The sequence below is a fragment of the Equus quagga genome, chromosome 20, assembly GCF_021613505.1.
Source record: "Equus quagga isolate Etosha38 chromosome 20, UCLA_HA_Equagga_1.0, whole genome shotgun sequence".
NCBI classification, from domain to species: Eukaryota; Metazoa; Chordata; class Mammalia; order Perissodactyla; family Equidae; genus Equus; species Equus quagga.
This window is the reverse complement of record NC_060286.1, coordinates 21111994-21127916: the sequence shown is the minus strand read 5'-3', so window position 1 is coordinate 21127916 and position 15923 is coordinate 21111994. Positions and strand designations below refer to the sequence as shown.

General features: G+C 53.3%; 1 protein-coding gene across 7 annotated transcripts in view; it reads right to left on the bottom strand.

Annotated features, from left to right (window-relative positions):
• TMEM63C (transmembrane protein 63C) overlaps positions 1-15923 on the bottom strand; it is a 72043-nt gene that overhangs the window by 7556 nt on the left and 48564 nt on the right. For all 7 annotated transcript variants that reach the window (XM_046647874.1, XM_046647875.1, XM_046647876.1 and 4 more), the window contains 13 exons: positions 14314-14422; positions 12400-12473; positions 11697-11777; positions 11461-11584; positions 10536-10669; positions 8958-9080; positions 8344-8497; positions 7036-7142; positions 5698-5784; positions 5078-5143; positions 2844-3006; positions 2486-2591; positions 1885-2052 (listed from right to left, as the gene is read on the bottom strand). In XM_046647874.1, the coding sequence (XP_046503830.1) occupies positions 1885-2052; positions 2486-2591; positions 2844-3006; positions 5078-5143; positions 5698-5784; positions 7036-7142; positions 8344-8497; positions 8958-9080; positions 10536-10669; positions 11461-11584; positions 11697-11777; positions 12400-12473; positions 14314-14422 (1496 nt within the window). The remainder of the gene's footprint in view (positions 1-1884; positions 2053-2485; positions 2592-2843; positions 3007-5077; positions 5144-5697; positions 5785-7035; positions 7143-8343; positions 8498-8957; positions 9081-10535; positions 10670-11460; positions 11585-11696; positions 11778-12399; positions 12474-14313; positions 14423-15923) is intronic.

Below are 15923 nucleotides of genomic sequence, written 5' to 3'. Positions count from 1 at the left end.
CTGGGACAGAGACCTTCACCCAGTTCTCCTCCTAACAGCTGGGATCAGTAAGCCTCCCACAAGGACATTAGCCATCTGTTCTATTTGACCAGTTTAGAATTTGGCATCCTGTGGATTCCAAGAAAAAAGTAATTGACTTAAACATCCATTGAGTGCCCATTAAATAAATCCTTCTTGGGGCCGGCCTTGTGGCTGAGCAGTTAAGTTTGTGTGCCTCACTTTGGCGGCCTAGGGTTCACCAGTTCGGATCCTGGAGGCAGACCTATGCACCACTCATCAAGCCATGCTGTGGCGGCATCCCACATAGAAGAACTAGAATGACCTACAAGTAGGATACACAACTATGTACTGGGGCTTTGGGGAGAAAAAAAAAAAAGAGAAATATTGGCAACAAATGTCCTTCTTGCCCCTTCAGTTAACCTCCCACATCACGATCCCTGGGAAGTACCTTTGAGTTCCTTATTTATGCCACTGCCCCAAAAGACAATCTTGGACCCACACCTTTCCTTGTAAGCCCTTCTGAAGTGTGTGTGCTCTGTTATCTGTGCGAATGGTGCTGAAAAGCAATCCAGAATTTAAATATCATTTACGTTTCATTTGGGGATATTTGGAAACTTTTTTATGGCAGCAGTTTCCTAAGTAGGTAAATATTAAGAATCGGTTTTGACAGTCAGAGGTTACTGCATAATGATGCTTATCATCATGTTTTTGTAATACCAAAAAATGGTAAACAATCTCAATATCCAACACTGGAGAGCTGACGAAAACTGATAGAATTTCACGCAGCTGTTAAAAGGCATGTGCACAAACACTATTTCAATAACGCAGGAAATTGCTCAGAACATAGTGTTCGTGAAGCAGCTCAGGATACAGGACTGAATGTTATAACCTGGAGATCACAATTTTGTAACGGAACAATAAACCAATAAACTCCCGCCTGCTTTGCCTCCTCCCCCAAAACATAAGCACAGAATGAGGTCTGGGAGCAAAAGATGTCAGGGTCTGGCTGAGATGATGGGTCGTTCAAATTTTGATGGTTCAATTTTTCCTATTTTTGATAATAAACAAGTAGTCCTTTATATCTAGAAAAAAGCATGATAAAAAAATGAAGTCTGCTAGGCGGCAGGGAAAGGCTAGGGAGATGGGAAATAGGGGGCGTCGACAAATAGATAATGCACACAGATAACGGAGAGCTGACTGTTGGCAGACGCCATTGTGACAGGGAGAGTAAGAAAATGCAGACTTTCCCTTCTCCACTGCACCGAGAAGGTTAAGGTCAGGTGTCCCTGAGGGAAGGCCAGCGTGGAGGGAGGCAGAACACGGTCTAGGGGGAAGCAGGAGGACGGAGAGGTCAGTGGGAGCTTCTTGCCTCAGAGGGAATTCCAGTTGGTGGCCCGTGGGGACTGCCTCTGTGAGGGTGTCTCTGAGCTCGCCTGGGCATGGACAACAGCTTGGTGAAGCCGAGAGTAGGGGAACAGCTGGCTGCTGGGACAGACTTGGCATCCTCCTCCAGGTTTTTGGCAACCCGGCATCTTGTAGGATCCCAAAGGGAATGTCATGGGAATGGAGCCCGATAGCTAATATTTTATTTCTTGTCAGCCTTGTCAGAACGAAGGAGTATGATGTTTCTTGTCCTGAGGGTCATAAACCAAAATGCGTACGGTTTGGACCACATTGGTCCAAGCCCTCCTCTTAGCTTCAAAAGCCTGCTGGCACTCTAACAGGAGTCCTTTCCGCCTAGAGAAGCCACCGAGCTCGGCCACGCTCTAGGAGCAGCGCCTTGCTCCTCCTGGGCTTTTTCTGCTCTGACGGAGTTGTTAAGGGGTTTCTGGGGCAGCGGGGGGCAGGAAGAGGCTGGGGTGGCCGGGCAGGCTTGGCACCTACCTAATCGTAGGATGGAGAAGAACAGCATCCAGCACAGACCCAGGATCGGTGCAAACATAGCCTGGTAGACAGCAGCCATGTGGATCTGCTCGTTGAGTTTGGTGGGTGCGAAGGAGTAGTACATGTTATAGCGGTCCGTGACGTGCTTCATGCACAGGTAGAGCAGCCCTGGGGGGCCGGAAGACGGAGGCACGCTCAGTGGCTGCTTTCGCAGTTGGGACCTGTGCTGTTCCAAGGCCCCCACAGGCCTGAGGAGCCATATTCAGGTCTATTAGAGCCACAGGGGCCAAGGACAGGCTGTGGGAGCCCTGTGGTGCCAACCTCGGAGACCAGTGGATTATCTTGAGCCCCCAGAACCTATTCTGCCAGTTTAGTGAAGAGTCATTCACTCACGCATTCACTCAACAAACATCCTAGTAAACAGCCATCCAACCTGAACCCCGCTATCCTGGCCCTGGCCCTGGTCCTGCCCCTCCCCACCCTGCTAACAATCTGTCCTGGGCTTTCTCGTGCTCCAGAAGATGGCCTGATGTTGTGGGGATCAAAAACCGCTCCCAGTCTGAGGGTGTGAAGTCCTGGGAATGCCTCAGGGATGACTCACCGAAAGGAACAATGATAGGGCAGGTAATGCTGTAAGCCATCACCACGCTGAAGACGTTCGACATCCATGCGTACTCTCGCCCAAACTGGAAGTCCATGGCCTGTCTCTGGGGCAGAAGGCGCAGGTTACCTTGGGGTGGCCTGGTCTCTTGGCTTGGCTGTTCCTGTGGCTCCTTGTTCGTCCCCTGGGAGCTGGGGAGCAGCTCAGGCCTGGAGGCAGCCTTCCTTCCAACCCTGGAGTCCAAGATGGACCCACCCTGCTGCACTGTGCCTCCCAACTTGGGTCCCTGGGTGCTTCCAACAGACACCCTTCCAGGGAAACTCTGAGGGCTGTGCTCAGGGAAGGGCCCGGCCCTCACCTGTCTGATGTGGACTCTCTCTGGCTCCGACCTCGAGAAGAAGAGGCGAGTGCTGTACAGGAAGAGAGACCCCAAGCGCAATAGATCCATGCCTGTGCCGAGGAAAGCTGCGGTGATCACGTAGTTGACGAAGAAGGCGCCATTGTCTGGCAGGAACACACACCTGGGCATGGGGGGCGGGGGGAATGGAAGACAGCCACAGAAGCCAGAGCGAGAGGGAAAGGGCAGAGATGTTGGGAGGGAGGAGGAGAGAGAGAGAGAGAGGAAAGGAGCCGAGGGAGTGGGGACGAGGGGTGAGGTAGAGGCAGAGGAATAAGTTTCATGTAAATATGTGCTCCCAGCCGAATTTAAGTTAACAAGCGGTCCTTTGAGCAGGGATAGTGATGGCCTACAGAAAGTGGGGATGTGTTAGGACACACATGCACTGGCCTGATCCAAAGCAGGGTGTTTGACCTGGGTCTCCAGACCATGGAGAGTCCATGAGTAGAATTTTGGGGATATGTGACCTTGAACAGGGCAAAAAAATATATCTTTATTTTCACTAAGCTCTAACTACAATTTAGCATTTCCTTCAATTCAGAATGTGGGCAACAGGGGCCGGCCTGGTGGCGCAGCACTTAAGTTTGCACATTCTGCTTTGGCGGCCCAGGGTTCATCGGTTCGGATCCCAGGCGTGGACCTATGCACGGCTCATCAAGCCATGCTGTGGCAGGCGTCCCACATATAAAGTAGAGGAAGATGGGCACGGATGTTTGCTCAGGGCCAGTCTTCCTAGGCAAAAAGAGAAGGATTGGCAGCAGATGTTAGCTCAGGGCTAATCTTCCTCAAAAAAATAAAATAAATAAATAAAACAATCCTCTCATAGTCTAAAAAAAAGGAATGTGGGCGACAAACCACAGCAGTGTCAGTCGTGGCTGTGAGTCTGTCATTGACTGAAGTCAGATGTTTTCATATCACGTTGTAGTTATTGCTGACATCTTACAATATCATTCAGGCTCATCACGACTTCAAATTGATGGTAGTCATTAGACGTGCTGCTAAATTCCACAGGATTGAAATTTTCCTGTCTGCAGACTTGTATTTTATGTAGCTGGCCAACTTCAACTGCGTAGGAGTTATTCAGCCACCTAATGACGAAGCTGCCTGTTCTCACATTGGTGACCCAGGCATGTCTGTTGCTTGCCAATGCCCACACCTACACAGTTCCCTCAGCTTCCTTGAAAACAGAAATCTGTGAGTCTCTGGACATATTTCAGGACTCCTTCAAAAACTACCCTTTCTTGATGGCATCATGGTTGAGTCATGGACTCACAATTCTTCTCTTTCTCATACACAAACTGTGTTAAGATATTGACCGAGCCAAAGATGAATTCATTCACCCTGGGAGAAAACACCCCCAACTTATTACAGTTGTAGTTAGCAGCAGAAACCTTGGAGAATTCTGCTCCTTGCCCTATAATGCTAGCTATGAAAGTTTGCATGTCATTTGTGACATTATATCTTTGAAAACTTGGGTTTTCAACATTGGTAAACCCTAAAACCAAAAAAAATCGAAATTGCTGGATGTCCAGCACGACCTGCATGTTGCCTTGTCCAAGGTCCTCCGACCCACTCCAATTTCATATTCTTCTTCTAGCTAAGTGACATCCGCTTTCGCACTGATGTCTTTAAAACAATAAAATGTAACTTTAGCTTGCCTGTATTTAAAAGGCATTGTCTCGTTATTAAATGTGTTAATAAAGATTGTTACAAGTTTGATTTTTAAAATATTTTGATAACTATATTCCAATATAATTGCTTTTCTTTGTAATCTAGGTATTTTGCATAGTTAAAGACCTCTACTCAGAGTATATATAAAACTGGCAAAATCTGAATAAGCTCTATGGATTGTATCAGTGTCAACTTCCTGGTTGTGATATTGTGCTACAGTCATGCAAGACGTTACCAGTAGAGGAAACTGGGTAGAGGGTACACAGGACATTTTGGGGGGCAATTTTCTGTGAATTTACAGTTATTGCAAAAACTTCATTCAGAGAGGGGGTCCCTGGGCTTTACCTGATTGCCAAAGGGGTCTGTGGCACAGGAAAGGTTAAAAGGCTGCCTAATGGAGTTTTGCATGCATTCATCTCTACCCATGTGAGCCGATAAAGGATACACATATCCACCTGGTATGAGCCCACAGAAGCCCCAGTGTACGTTGGGGGTGCACCTGGAACATGCTCTCTAGTACTCACTGGAACCTGATGGTAGCCTGGTCCAGATAGTAGATGTCAAAGAGCCAGCGTAAAAAGACATCCAAACTAGAAGCAAGAAGAAGGCAGGCCCTTTAGTTAATGAATTGATGAGCCAAGGCCTGGGGTTCAATTCCTCTTGGACTGGCTTCCCGCCTTCCATCCTCCCTTCCCCAATCACCAAAGACTCTTGCATCCTAACACTCTGGTTGGCCAGTCCACGCTGCCTCTCTTCCTTCTTAATGCTGGGCCACCCCTGCCCCTAACCTTTTGGCCTTTCAGCTCAAGGCCAGCAAACCTTCGCCAGCCATTTCTCCCACAGCACTCTCTCCCTTGTCTCAGTTTCTACTGCACCTTGGCTGCGTGTTCCCCACCTTGGGCTGTCAGTTAGCTGGGAGGCATGGCTTATCGCCCCAACTGGATGATGAGCCCTTTGATGGCAGAGTTCATGGCTGACAGAGCTCGCATGATACCTAGGTCATGCTAGGCTCATGACAGGCACTGGACTGTCAGTTGAGGAATGAATTTGCAGCAACTACAGGTATGCCTATGGTATCTGAAAGGGGAGGTTCCAACTCAAGGGTGAACCTGGCTGAGCGGAGGGATAATTGGAGGTGAGGTACCTGGTCAGTCCCATAGAGGGCAGAATGACCACCATGAACACCAGAAAGACGTAGCACTTGTGCACTATGATCAGATTCTGACCTGATCTAGAAGGAAACAAAGAGAGACATGATAAGAACCAAAAGCTTAACTACAGAATGAAGAAGAAGAGAGAGACAGCTACCTGGCTTAGAAAATTGGTTTAATAGTGCAAACCAATGCCATCTCCATGGAGCACTGTGAGCTGTGCTGAGGCTGGGAGCAGCGGGAAAGAACAGCACGATCAACTAGTGATGTCTGCCCTGGGCACAGGAAGGGGAGACAGGGCACACATGTGCCATATACTTGACATCTCTGTTAAAGGGACATTACCAGAATGACTGTGGAGTTTCAATAATCAACAAAAGCCCTGTCCTGGGCCAGAGGCAAACACAGTAGGGATTTCTGTTAAGACAAAACTTCTGGCTTACTGCCTGGTAGGATGGTAGGAACTTGGTACAGGAAATAACTTTTGAGACCCACGCAGCCTTCAGGCCAAAGCAGGTCCACCTGCCTCAGGATGTGATAAATGCTTTCTACCCAGTTAGCTCCCACCATGGAACTGTTAGGGCTAACGAATGGGAAACTGCTCCCGATTGTTTAAAATGGGGGCACTGCGTGGGCTACTTGGGTGCACACTCAGACTGAGCTCATGGCTCCTCTGACGAGGTCATAGCAGCCTTCTCTTCTCTTGTTCTCCAGACAAGTCTTGCTCTCTCCCTCTCATGCTGTGCCCTCTGCCTGGAGGTCCGGGCACCGCCTGTCTCTGCCTGCAGCTCCATCCCCTCAGTGCATGGCTGCCAGCTAAGAAAGAAGGCCAAGGAGGGCTTGGTTTTGGCCCCACATCCCCTGAATGGTGGCCCCATCTCAGCATCCCTGAGGCCAGAGGCACAGAGACAACCCAGTCCCCTCTTTTGGGATGGTTTCAGCTATCAAAGCTATCCCAGGGGTCGGCCCCGTGGCCGAGCGGTTAAGTTCGTGCACTCCGCTTTGGCGGCCCAGGGTTTTGCCAGTTCGGATCCTGGGCGTGGACATGGCATTGCTCATCAGGCCACGCTGAGGCGGCGTCCCACATGCCACAACTAGAAGGACCCACAACTAAAAAAATATTCAACTATGTACTGGGGGGATTTGGGGAGAAAAAGCGAAAAAAACAAAAAAAGATTGGCAACAGTCGTTAGCTCAGGTGCCAATTTAAAAAATACGTATATATATTAAAAAAAAAAAGCCATCCCATATCACTTCCATTCCATATGCCACATGGGAGACCTGAGCACCAGGCTGGGGCATGGGAAGGGGCTTGGTGAAGAGCAGCTCACCGGGTCCAGTGGGCCTCGAGGAAGGCAGACAGGTAGACAATCAGAGGCAATGTCACCGTAAAGGCCCACAGCATCAGGGAGGGGAAGAACTGGGTCACAATTGGGTTCTGCAGGGGCAGAGCAGAGGAGGAGAGAGAGACATCAATGCAAGAAGCACTCCTTCGCCTCTGGGCCCCCTCGGCCTTCTCCCACCTTCCTGGCCTCTTCTCCTTCAGCTCAGTCCCAAGGCACGCCTGATTCCCTGAGGCTGCACAATGGGCAGCCTTTCTCACCTGCCTTCTTGGGTCATGGATCTGCCTGGCTGGGGGCAGGCAGAGACTGATACCCCAAAGTCAAGCAGCATCCCCGAGGGGTATAGGCCTTCAATGCCAAGGTCACTGTGGAGGCAGCCGGGGCTTCCCGCAGTGAGTCCACCCTAAGGCCAGAGCCAGCTGCTGTCACTCATGTCTCATACCTCAGGGAGATGACACTGCCTTTATTGTGATGTTGTGTGAGAAGCGGCGGAAATGAGGGAGGATATGAAGGCAGAATCTCCAGGGAGCTGTGGCTGACACAGGTGGGCACAAATAAGCAGCAGAAGTGGCACGCGAGCACATGCGTGTGTGTGTGTGTGTGTTGCTGGAATAGGGATGGGGACAACATGGAAGCAGGCCCATTATAACAGCCCTGAGACTACAAAATTTAGAAATTGGCCAGTTCAGCTCCTCTGAACTCCCAGTGAGTACGAAGCATCCTCTGCCTCCAGGGATGGCTCCTGCAGGGCCAGGTACTCAGAGCCTGGAGTGGGTGTGTCTGGAAGTGAGGGAAGTGGAGACAGATCTGGAGGTCCCACTTCTCTCGGAGAGCTGTGTTGGAACTTAACTCACTCTTCCCCACCCTCAACCCTATCCCTCCACTCAGGCACCCCAACTCTAGAGAATGTGGGAGAACAGAGCTGTCATACCAGCCACACCCTCTGCCGCATCTTTTGTACCTCTAGCGGGCTCTAGGGTGGCCCAACGTAAGGAAGACCTCCGAGCTCGCGTTTGACTGGACCGCTCATCCCCCTCAAATACACCCCAGAACCTGCCTGCGGCTCCCCCATTCTCCCTTTCCTCTCCAGCCCCAGCCCATAAGATGGGCAATGCCCGCATTCATCCCTTTTAGAACAAAGGAAACTCTATGCCACCATTTACACCACGGCCACCTCCTCCATGTTTAATTACACGGCTCTGGCACCGCGTGCCAGTGGGCCCCAATCCCATCCTCGCCCGAGTTCTTCCTTCATCTCCCTGGGGCCCCCATGCCTGGCCTGAGCCGAGGAGGCACCTGCAGCTTCTCGATGGGGCGGGTGACGTTGTACATGTCGATGGTGTTGATGATGATGGCAGGCGTGGTGAGGAAGAAGAAGAGGAAGAAGAGGAAGGTGTTGATCGCGATGAAGCGGGCCCACCAGTGGAAGCAGCGGACCGACAGGTGCTTCCTGAGGAGAGATGGAGGGGGGAGACGCACTCAGGACCTCGGGTCCCAGCACTTAGACAGAGCCCACGTGCTGTTTCCTGCATGCCAGCCGTGGACTCATGCTGTCCAGGTCTAATCCATCCCCGTGGGCCCAGACCTGCATCCAACGGCCCTGGACCGTCCCCTCAGTCACACCATTTGTAAAGGCTCTGAATATATTCCACAGGTGAGCCAGAAAATCGATCTGAGTTCTTTCCACAGGAAAACCTTTTCCCCAGGAGTTGGGTGCCTTCCACACTTGTGGTGGGGCAGGCTTGGGGTTGGGCAGAGGCTGCGGTGCTTAGGAGAGGATGTGGCCCAGCCCAGCAGTGGCCATAGGTGGGCAATGAATTGGAGAACAGGCCCTGACTCCTTTTCTGTCCTGTTGCCTTCTTCAGTCTCAGAGGAGCTCGAAGGAGAGGGGAGGGACAGAGGGGGCTTACCAAATAATGTCCTTGGGGTGTGGGGCGCGGGTGACCCTCCAGTGGTAGTTTTTGACGATGGGGGTCACCGAAGACTGCTGGGGGTGTACACCACACTGGATGTATTTGTAATCCTCCCGGACGCTGCAGAGATGGGAGGAAGAGACAGAGCTCTTGGGGTGAGGATGACTAGCTGAGGGGGTCCATGCCAGGGTCCCAGGGCTACGGTGGCTGTCCCACATCCACTTCCTGGGGATTCTTGAAGCCTTGGATATGTCTCCCAGGACATTAGAGGTGGGCAGTTCCTAAGGCCTAGTGGCTGGAGGAAAGGGGCATTAGAGGCAGGCACTGTTCAGGAAGGGAGGGGACCAGATGGTTCTCAGTTAATGTCTTTTCTCCTTAATAGCAGTGATAGCACAAAGACATGCTCTTTCTTTGAGGTTGATAGGGGAGCACTAATTTCAGCCTCCTCTTAATATCAATAGCTACCAATTATTGAGTTCTTTCTGTATGCCCGACACTGTGCTAAGTGGCGATTAATAGAATCCCAGTTGCGCAGATTACTAAATTGAGGCGCCTGAAGACACAACCAACGAGGGGCAGGGGCTGACCCTGGAGCCCAGTCTTCGGTCTTCCAATTCACGCTCGTGCTGTAATTAAGCCTCAGATCCTCTCTACCAAGTGACAGCAAGTCAGAAAATAAAGAGTATTGTCTTATTTAGGTGTACTGTTTTATATAAGATGCACACTAAACATGTTTTATAGAACACATATCCCTCCTTAACTCTCTGGGAGGTGGAAGGGAAGAGATAAGTAACCAAATCTGAAGGAGAAGAAATTTGAGAGTGTAAATGACTTGCAAAATTGCACACAGTTGTTTGCAACTAAATTCTAGGCTGTTCCACTGTTCTTTTGTAGGGCTGGAGTGGGCAAGGACAGAGTGTTGTGCATGATCAGGCTCTCTCAGGGAGAGAAGGACCCCCATCATCCTCAAGAGACTGATTCTGGGGCTCTCATCTATTTGACCCAGTCCTAAGGATTCTTCCAGAACATTCCAGAGTGGACCTAATCCAGTCCCTATCAAGGTGGGGCTGCTAGAGGCTGGGGCAGAGGAGAGAGGAAGCTGTAAGGCTATGAATTGGAAGAGGCCTACAACAGGAGAGGAGAAATGGCAAGCAAGGCTTCTCTGCTCGGATTCTGTCACTTGTGGTGAGGAAAAGGGTGATGCGTAATGAGGGAGGAAAATGGATATTCTTATCCTGGAAGAGGAACCAAGAGGTCTAAGGCTACTCTGACCACCATTGTGCTGAAGCAAGGACACATGAAAGTGAGGAGTGAAGGGCCTGGGCATCTCTGGAGACAAGCCGAGCCTGGCAGCTGGGGGAGAACAGATGTGGCCATGATCTGGGAAGCAAGATGGCGGCTGCCTGTGAGGAGCATGGAGAGGTTGAGGGGAGGTCAGACTATGGCAAACTGGGGGAGGCTCTCTCTCCTCTTCCCTTTGGCTGGAATGGGGGTGAAAAAGGATGGTTTCAGAGAAGCACAGGCCCCCTCTTGGGGCTGGACGGGGCACAGCAAGCCACTAGCCCTTGTACTCACTGGTTCATCATCCTGGCATCCTGGAAGGTGACAAAGATCAGGTCCAGACGCTTCAGCCGAACGCGGTTGAGCTCGGCATTGAACTCGTCCGTCAGCTGCTCCTCCAGCTCACTATAATATTGCTCTGCATCTACCTGGGGCGAGATGTGGCCCTCAGAGTTGATGAGGCCAGACCTCCAGGAAGGCCTCACCTGGACATGAGGCCTCTCTCCACTCAGCAGCCCCGGGGGCAGTGGGCATGAGGCCTTGCTTCCATCTCCAGCTCCCTAAGAAGCCTGGCAAAGGGCTCAGGACCCCAGGTGGGCTGCAAGATCCCAACTCTAGAATGAGAAGAGGCTAGGACTCCAAAATCAGCTCCCTGCTCTTAGATCTGGGGAAAGTGGGCATCGCAGGGGTGGAGGGGGCTTCTGGACGTGGAGTGGACTCCAGGGGAGGGACAGAATGCGTCTGCAGCATTTTCAGGAAAGGGAAAATTTTTCTGGACTGACTAGAGTCCAGTGCTGCCCTGCAGCAGATGTTCAAGTCTTGAGGCCTCCTTCAAGCCACAGTGGTTGGGTAATAAGATGGAACCCATTGCCGTCAAATGTTCCTGCCCTAGCTCTTTGAACGCCGGAGGCCTGGCAGCTTATAGCAGCCTGTTGTATTCTCCCTGGTTCTCCCATCCAAGACCAGAAGGGGGCAGGAGCAAGCCTCCCTGGGTCACTCTGGAGGTGGCCCCAAGAAAGCCTTCAGCTCCTCTATGTGTTCACCAGGGAGGCAGGATAGACGGAGAGGAAAGGAGGCGCTAGGCGCTGGAGCAGACTCGAATGGGGCCTGGGGCCCGAGGGTGTGGGCAAGGCGCAGTGCCCCGATCCCTGGACAGAGCCTGGAGACCCAGTGCCCCAGCCCCTCCTCTGCCGTGTCCCCCGAGGCCCGTGCCAGTTACCTCTTTGAAGCAGGTCCAGCACTTGCAGAAGCACACGCGGGAGCAGGGGTGGACCTTGATCATCACCTTGCCTCTCTTCTTGGCCTTGGCGGTGTAGTAGAGCCGGCCTCGCATCGCATGGCGCCTGTCAGCCGGGGGGCAACGCGGAGAAGGATCTTGTGGTCAGGCGCCAGCAGAGCCATCTCCTCCCCTTATACCCCCGCCCCAGATCCAGACAGGCCCCACTGCAGCCTCACCTCTGATCATCCAATTCGATCAGGGTCCTGACGTCATAGCAGAAGTGGACTCTGGTCACTACACACCCAGGATAGGCCTCGCTGCAGCCACAAACATGGATGCTGAGCCAGCCTGTGGGGCTGCAGATGTGCCACCCCAGCCCCCGCCCAGAGCTGCAGCCCACAGGGCTGGGCGGCTCAGCTGCCCATGGTTCCTGGTTCTTAGACGGGAGAATCCATCCCTTGCTCCTAAGGCTGAACTTCAGGGTTGCTCCCCGGTAATCTGAGATTTGCCACATCATTTTCAGATGACCCTGAACAGGGCCAGGGAGCAGAGCTGGAAATTGCTGCTCATAGAGAGATAATTAGCTCCTGGGCTACCAACTTGGGTCACAAAAGATGTCACAAGATGACCTGCTCTAGAAAACAGTGGCCCAGGAGCTCCCTGGGCTCTGTAGTTGGAGCAACGGGGGAAAGGAAAATTAGCACCCCGCCCCGCCCCATCACACCCATGCCGTGCAGGAAATCCCTTACTTCAGAAACCCTGCTCCAGCCCCAGGGCATCCCCCATTCTGCAAGCCTGATCCTGAGCCAAGTCCAGGGAAGCCACCGCCTGGGGTGTGTCTCACCCCGCTGGCCTGTGCCAACACACTGCCCACACGAAGGTCCAGGCAGGGCTCCTGGGAGGAGGCAATCAGTGCCCCAGCCCACCCAACCCACTTACTGAAAATGCTTAATGATGATTTCTGGGTCTTCGATGTCCGTAGGGACATAGGTGATCATCAGTGTCCTTGTGACCTAGGTGGGGAGGGCAAATGGAGAAAGAAGACTGTGCTCACACAGGACTCCTGGATGTCTGAGTCTTTGGGTGGCCCAGAACCTTCTGGAGTAGGCCTTCTATTCACACCAGGCTGCCTCCTGGCTGGGTAAGTCAAGTGCCAGCTTCCCTGGCCTGTGTCCCTGAGGCCAGCAGCTGCAGGTAGGCAAACCGTGTCTCTGTTATTCTCTGTACCCCCTCCCCACCCGCTGTGGGCCCCCTGCCATGGAGGCTGTGGTCAAGGAAGAGAGCCAGCAGCTGCAGATAGGCCCAGGGTGGAGGACCAGAGTTCCATGACCAGCAAGGGCCACTCACGCTCTCTTGCTGACCACATGGCCCCACAATGATTCTGGTCTCCCTGCAACTCCACTCTTCCACGAGAAGTCAGTGCCACATCACTGGGGCTGTCCCTAACGTTAGATGGGGCGGGGGAGTTGGGACCCGAGCTAGACTCTGGGGAGGGGATGGAGAAGGCCTTTCAAACTTCTGTGAATGGGAAATGTCTCTCTGAGCCATCACCTCAGGGTGGCAAAGTTGCGACACTGTGCTGCAAGAGAAGAGAGTCTTGGCAGAAGCTTCTGGTGACAGGAAGGAAAGCTGAAGTAGCTGGAGTCCAGACTGGTCAGGTGTGCCACGCCCGGCAGGCCAAAGCATTCAGGGTAACCTTTCACGGGTATGTGGATTTGGGTTCTGGGGTAGGGTAAAGTGAACGGGTCCTTTAGCATGGATGGCCTTGAAGGAGCGGATCCCACTCCACTGGACCTTTGAAAGGCCGAAGACAGGAGCCAAGGATGTTCCTCTTCACTGTTTCCCTTCCCCACCAGAACGCGGACAGCCTGCACGCCCCTTCCCTTGTGGTGCCCACCCAGGGCCCCTAGGCACTCATCTCTACACCCCAAAGGCGCCTGGAACACTTCAAACACCGGGACTGCCTGGGCACTCTTTTGGGTCTGGGGAGTGAGCTCAGCCCAGGCGCAGAGCAAGAAGTGGAGAAGAGTTAAAGCCCCCAGATGCAGTCCTCAACCAGTGATGGACAGGGAGTGGTGGGAAAATGCCCCTCACTGCCACCCACTAGGCTGGGACAACTGTCCGGTGCATGTTCTACTCCGATTCCCAGAGTGCTAGCGGATAAAGCACCGGTTGCCCCCAGTGGCAAGCTGTTCCTTACCGCTCCCTCTATCTGCCTGCTGGCCCACTGGCCGTGGGTCCTCTCTTCCAGTCCCACTTCCCACCCCGCTAGGGGTCCTTCCTCGGATCACCTCCCAAATCAGCAAATGCTACTCAAATCCTTGTCTCATGATCTGCGTGGGAGGTGGGGTGTGGGTAAGCCAAACCGAGACAGTATGGATGCATGGGGGCAGGAGCTGGGGTCTCTGACCTCAGAAAGACTGTGGAAGGGCAAGGAGCTTGGGTGTAGTGGGAACGGTCAAGGCTAGTCAAAATATTCACCCAGTGGTTCAGCAGGGAGCATTGATCACTTAGGATGGAGGTTGCCTACTGGTCTAGGGTTTGCTAACCCTCTAGTTTGCAGGTGGTGGGGAGGTCCAGGGGTCCTTGGGAGAGGCCAGGGCAGCAGGAGGCACCAGGGAATAGCTACTTACCAACCAGTCTGTAAGGGTTTCAGGGGTTTAACCACCAGGACTGTGGGGTGGGGGGCAGGTGCTAGGGGAGGAGGCTTGTCCTGCTCGGGGGAGACTGCACCCCACATGTGTGCAGAAGGTGCTAAGCTGGGATGCCTCTGTGCCTGGCAGTGGGATGGTCCCGGTGGGACAGGCTCTAGCTGGGAGGGAGCAGTTGAGGTAGCTCTTGTCACTTGTTCACCTGGTGCCTCTTCTTGGGCACAAACCCTAAGCAGTGATGAGTCATGAAGATGAAGTTGGTGAGGAAGTATAAGAAGGAGAAGCAGCTGTGCAGCCAGAGCAAGTTACTCCTGCCAGGAACAAGACAGGAGCAGTGAGACCACGCTCTCCCCCCACAGGCCCCCCCGACCATCCTCTCCCCCCACAGTCTCCCCTGACCACCCTCTCCCCCAACAGTCTCCCCTGACCACCCTCTCCCCCCACAGTCTCCCCTGACCACCCTCTCCCACCACAGTCTCCCTCGACCACCCTCTCCCCCCACAGTCTCCCCTGACCACTCATGTCCCTCCTGGACATTCAGGTGGCTCAAGACAGTCCACCAGACACTCTGGCACCTTGGAAGGGGGTGGCGGTGGTAAGAAGCGGGTGGCCCAGTCCCACTACTAAAGGCTAACATTCGTTGAGTGCTTACTATATGCCAGACCCAGGGTGGGACCAGATGCTTTATGTACTTTTTCCCACTAGACTCTCCACCACGTGAGGGTGGTAGTCTGACTATCTTCATTTTATCCATGGGGAAACAAGGGCCAGAGTGGCAGGTGACCTGCCCAAGTCACTCCTTGCGGTGGCAGTGCTGAGAGGAGAGCCCAGAGCTGCAGGAGCGCCTCGACTCTGCACTGCTACATCGTGCACCAGTGGCCACAGCTCAGGCCCCCACCACTGCCCAGCAAGCCAGGCGGCAGGACCACCCCACCTCTGTGGTGAGGGACTCTAGGGTCATACATGGGCCCAGAGGAAGGCAGGCCCGGAGACTTGCTCTGCCTCCCCTGGGTAGGAAGAGAGGTGCTGCTTGGGCTTTGGGCTCACATGATGCTGTCCCAAGGCATCTGGCCAGGAGGACTGTTCAGAAATAGGGCTCACCTTATTTGGTGCATTAGAGGAGAGAAAGGCTGCCTTGTTCAAAATATCTCCTCACCACTGGTCCCAGGACCTGACGTTTCACCTACCATCCCCGCTCCCGCTAGAGGCTTCGATCCTCAGTTTCCTCAGAGGGGGCAAGGTGACGGGGTCTCTAAGGAACATTCTAGCTCTCTGCCAGTATGGATTTGTGGACGTGGAGGGCTCTTTGCTGCCCTGTTAAAATCTACTTCTTGGAGGGCAGGGGTAGGCCCCTTGCACCAGTGGCTGGCCCAGGAAGAAGGTCATAACCTCTGCTCTGGTGTTAGCAGCACCCCTGGGGAGGAGTTGGCTGAAAGGGGAGGTGAGAGGATGCCATGGTCCCATTCAGCTGGTTTCGGAGTTTGGGGGATTGCAGGGGTGCAGGGGCAGGGGTGGGGGGAGAGGGGGTGGGGCAGGAGTATGCAGACCCCCCTCACACCTTCTGGAACTGCTGCTTCAACTCTGTCAGGAAGTTGGCCAAGCCCAGCCAAGACACCTGGTGGGCCGGTTTGCTCAGCATGGACCAACAGGGCCACCTCTGGCTCAGTACAAATGGATTTGGCCACCAATTGGGTTGGCTGATGAACCCAGGTCATGTGGTTCCTTGGTCCCTCCACTGTAGGAATTAGGTCTGTACTTCACTCAACTATGTGAGGGTTGACCTGAACCTATTCTGTGCGCAGGGAAACAATA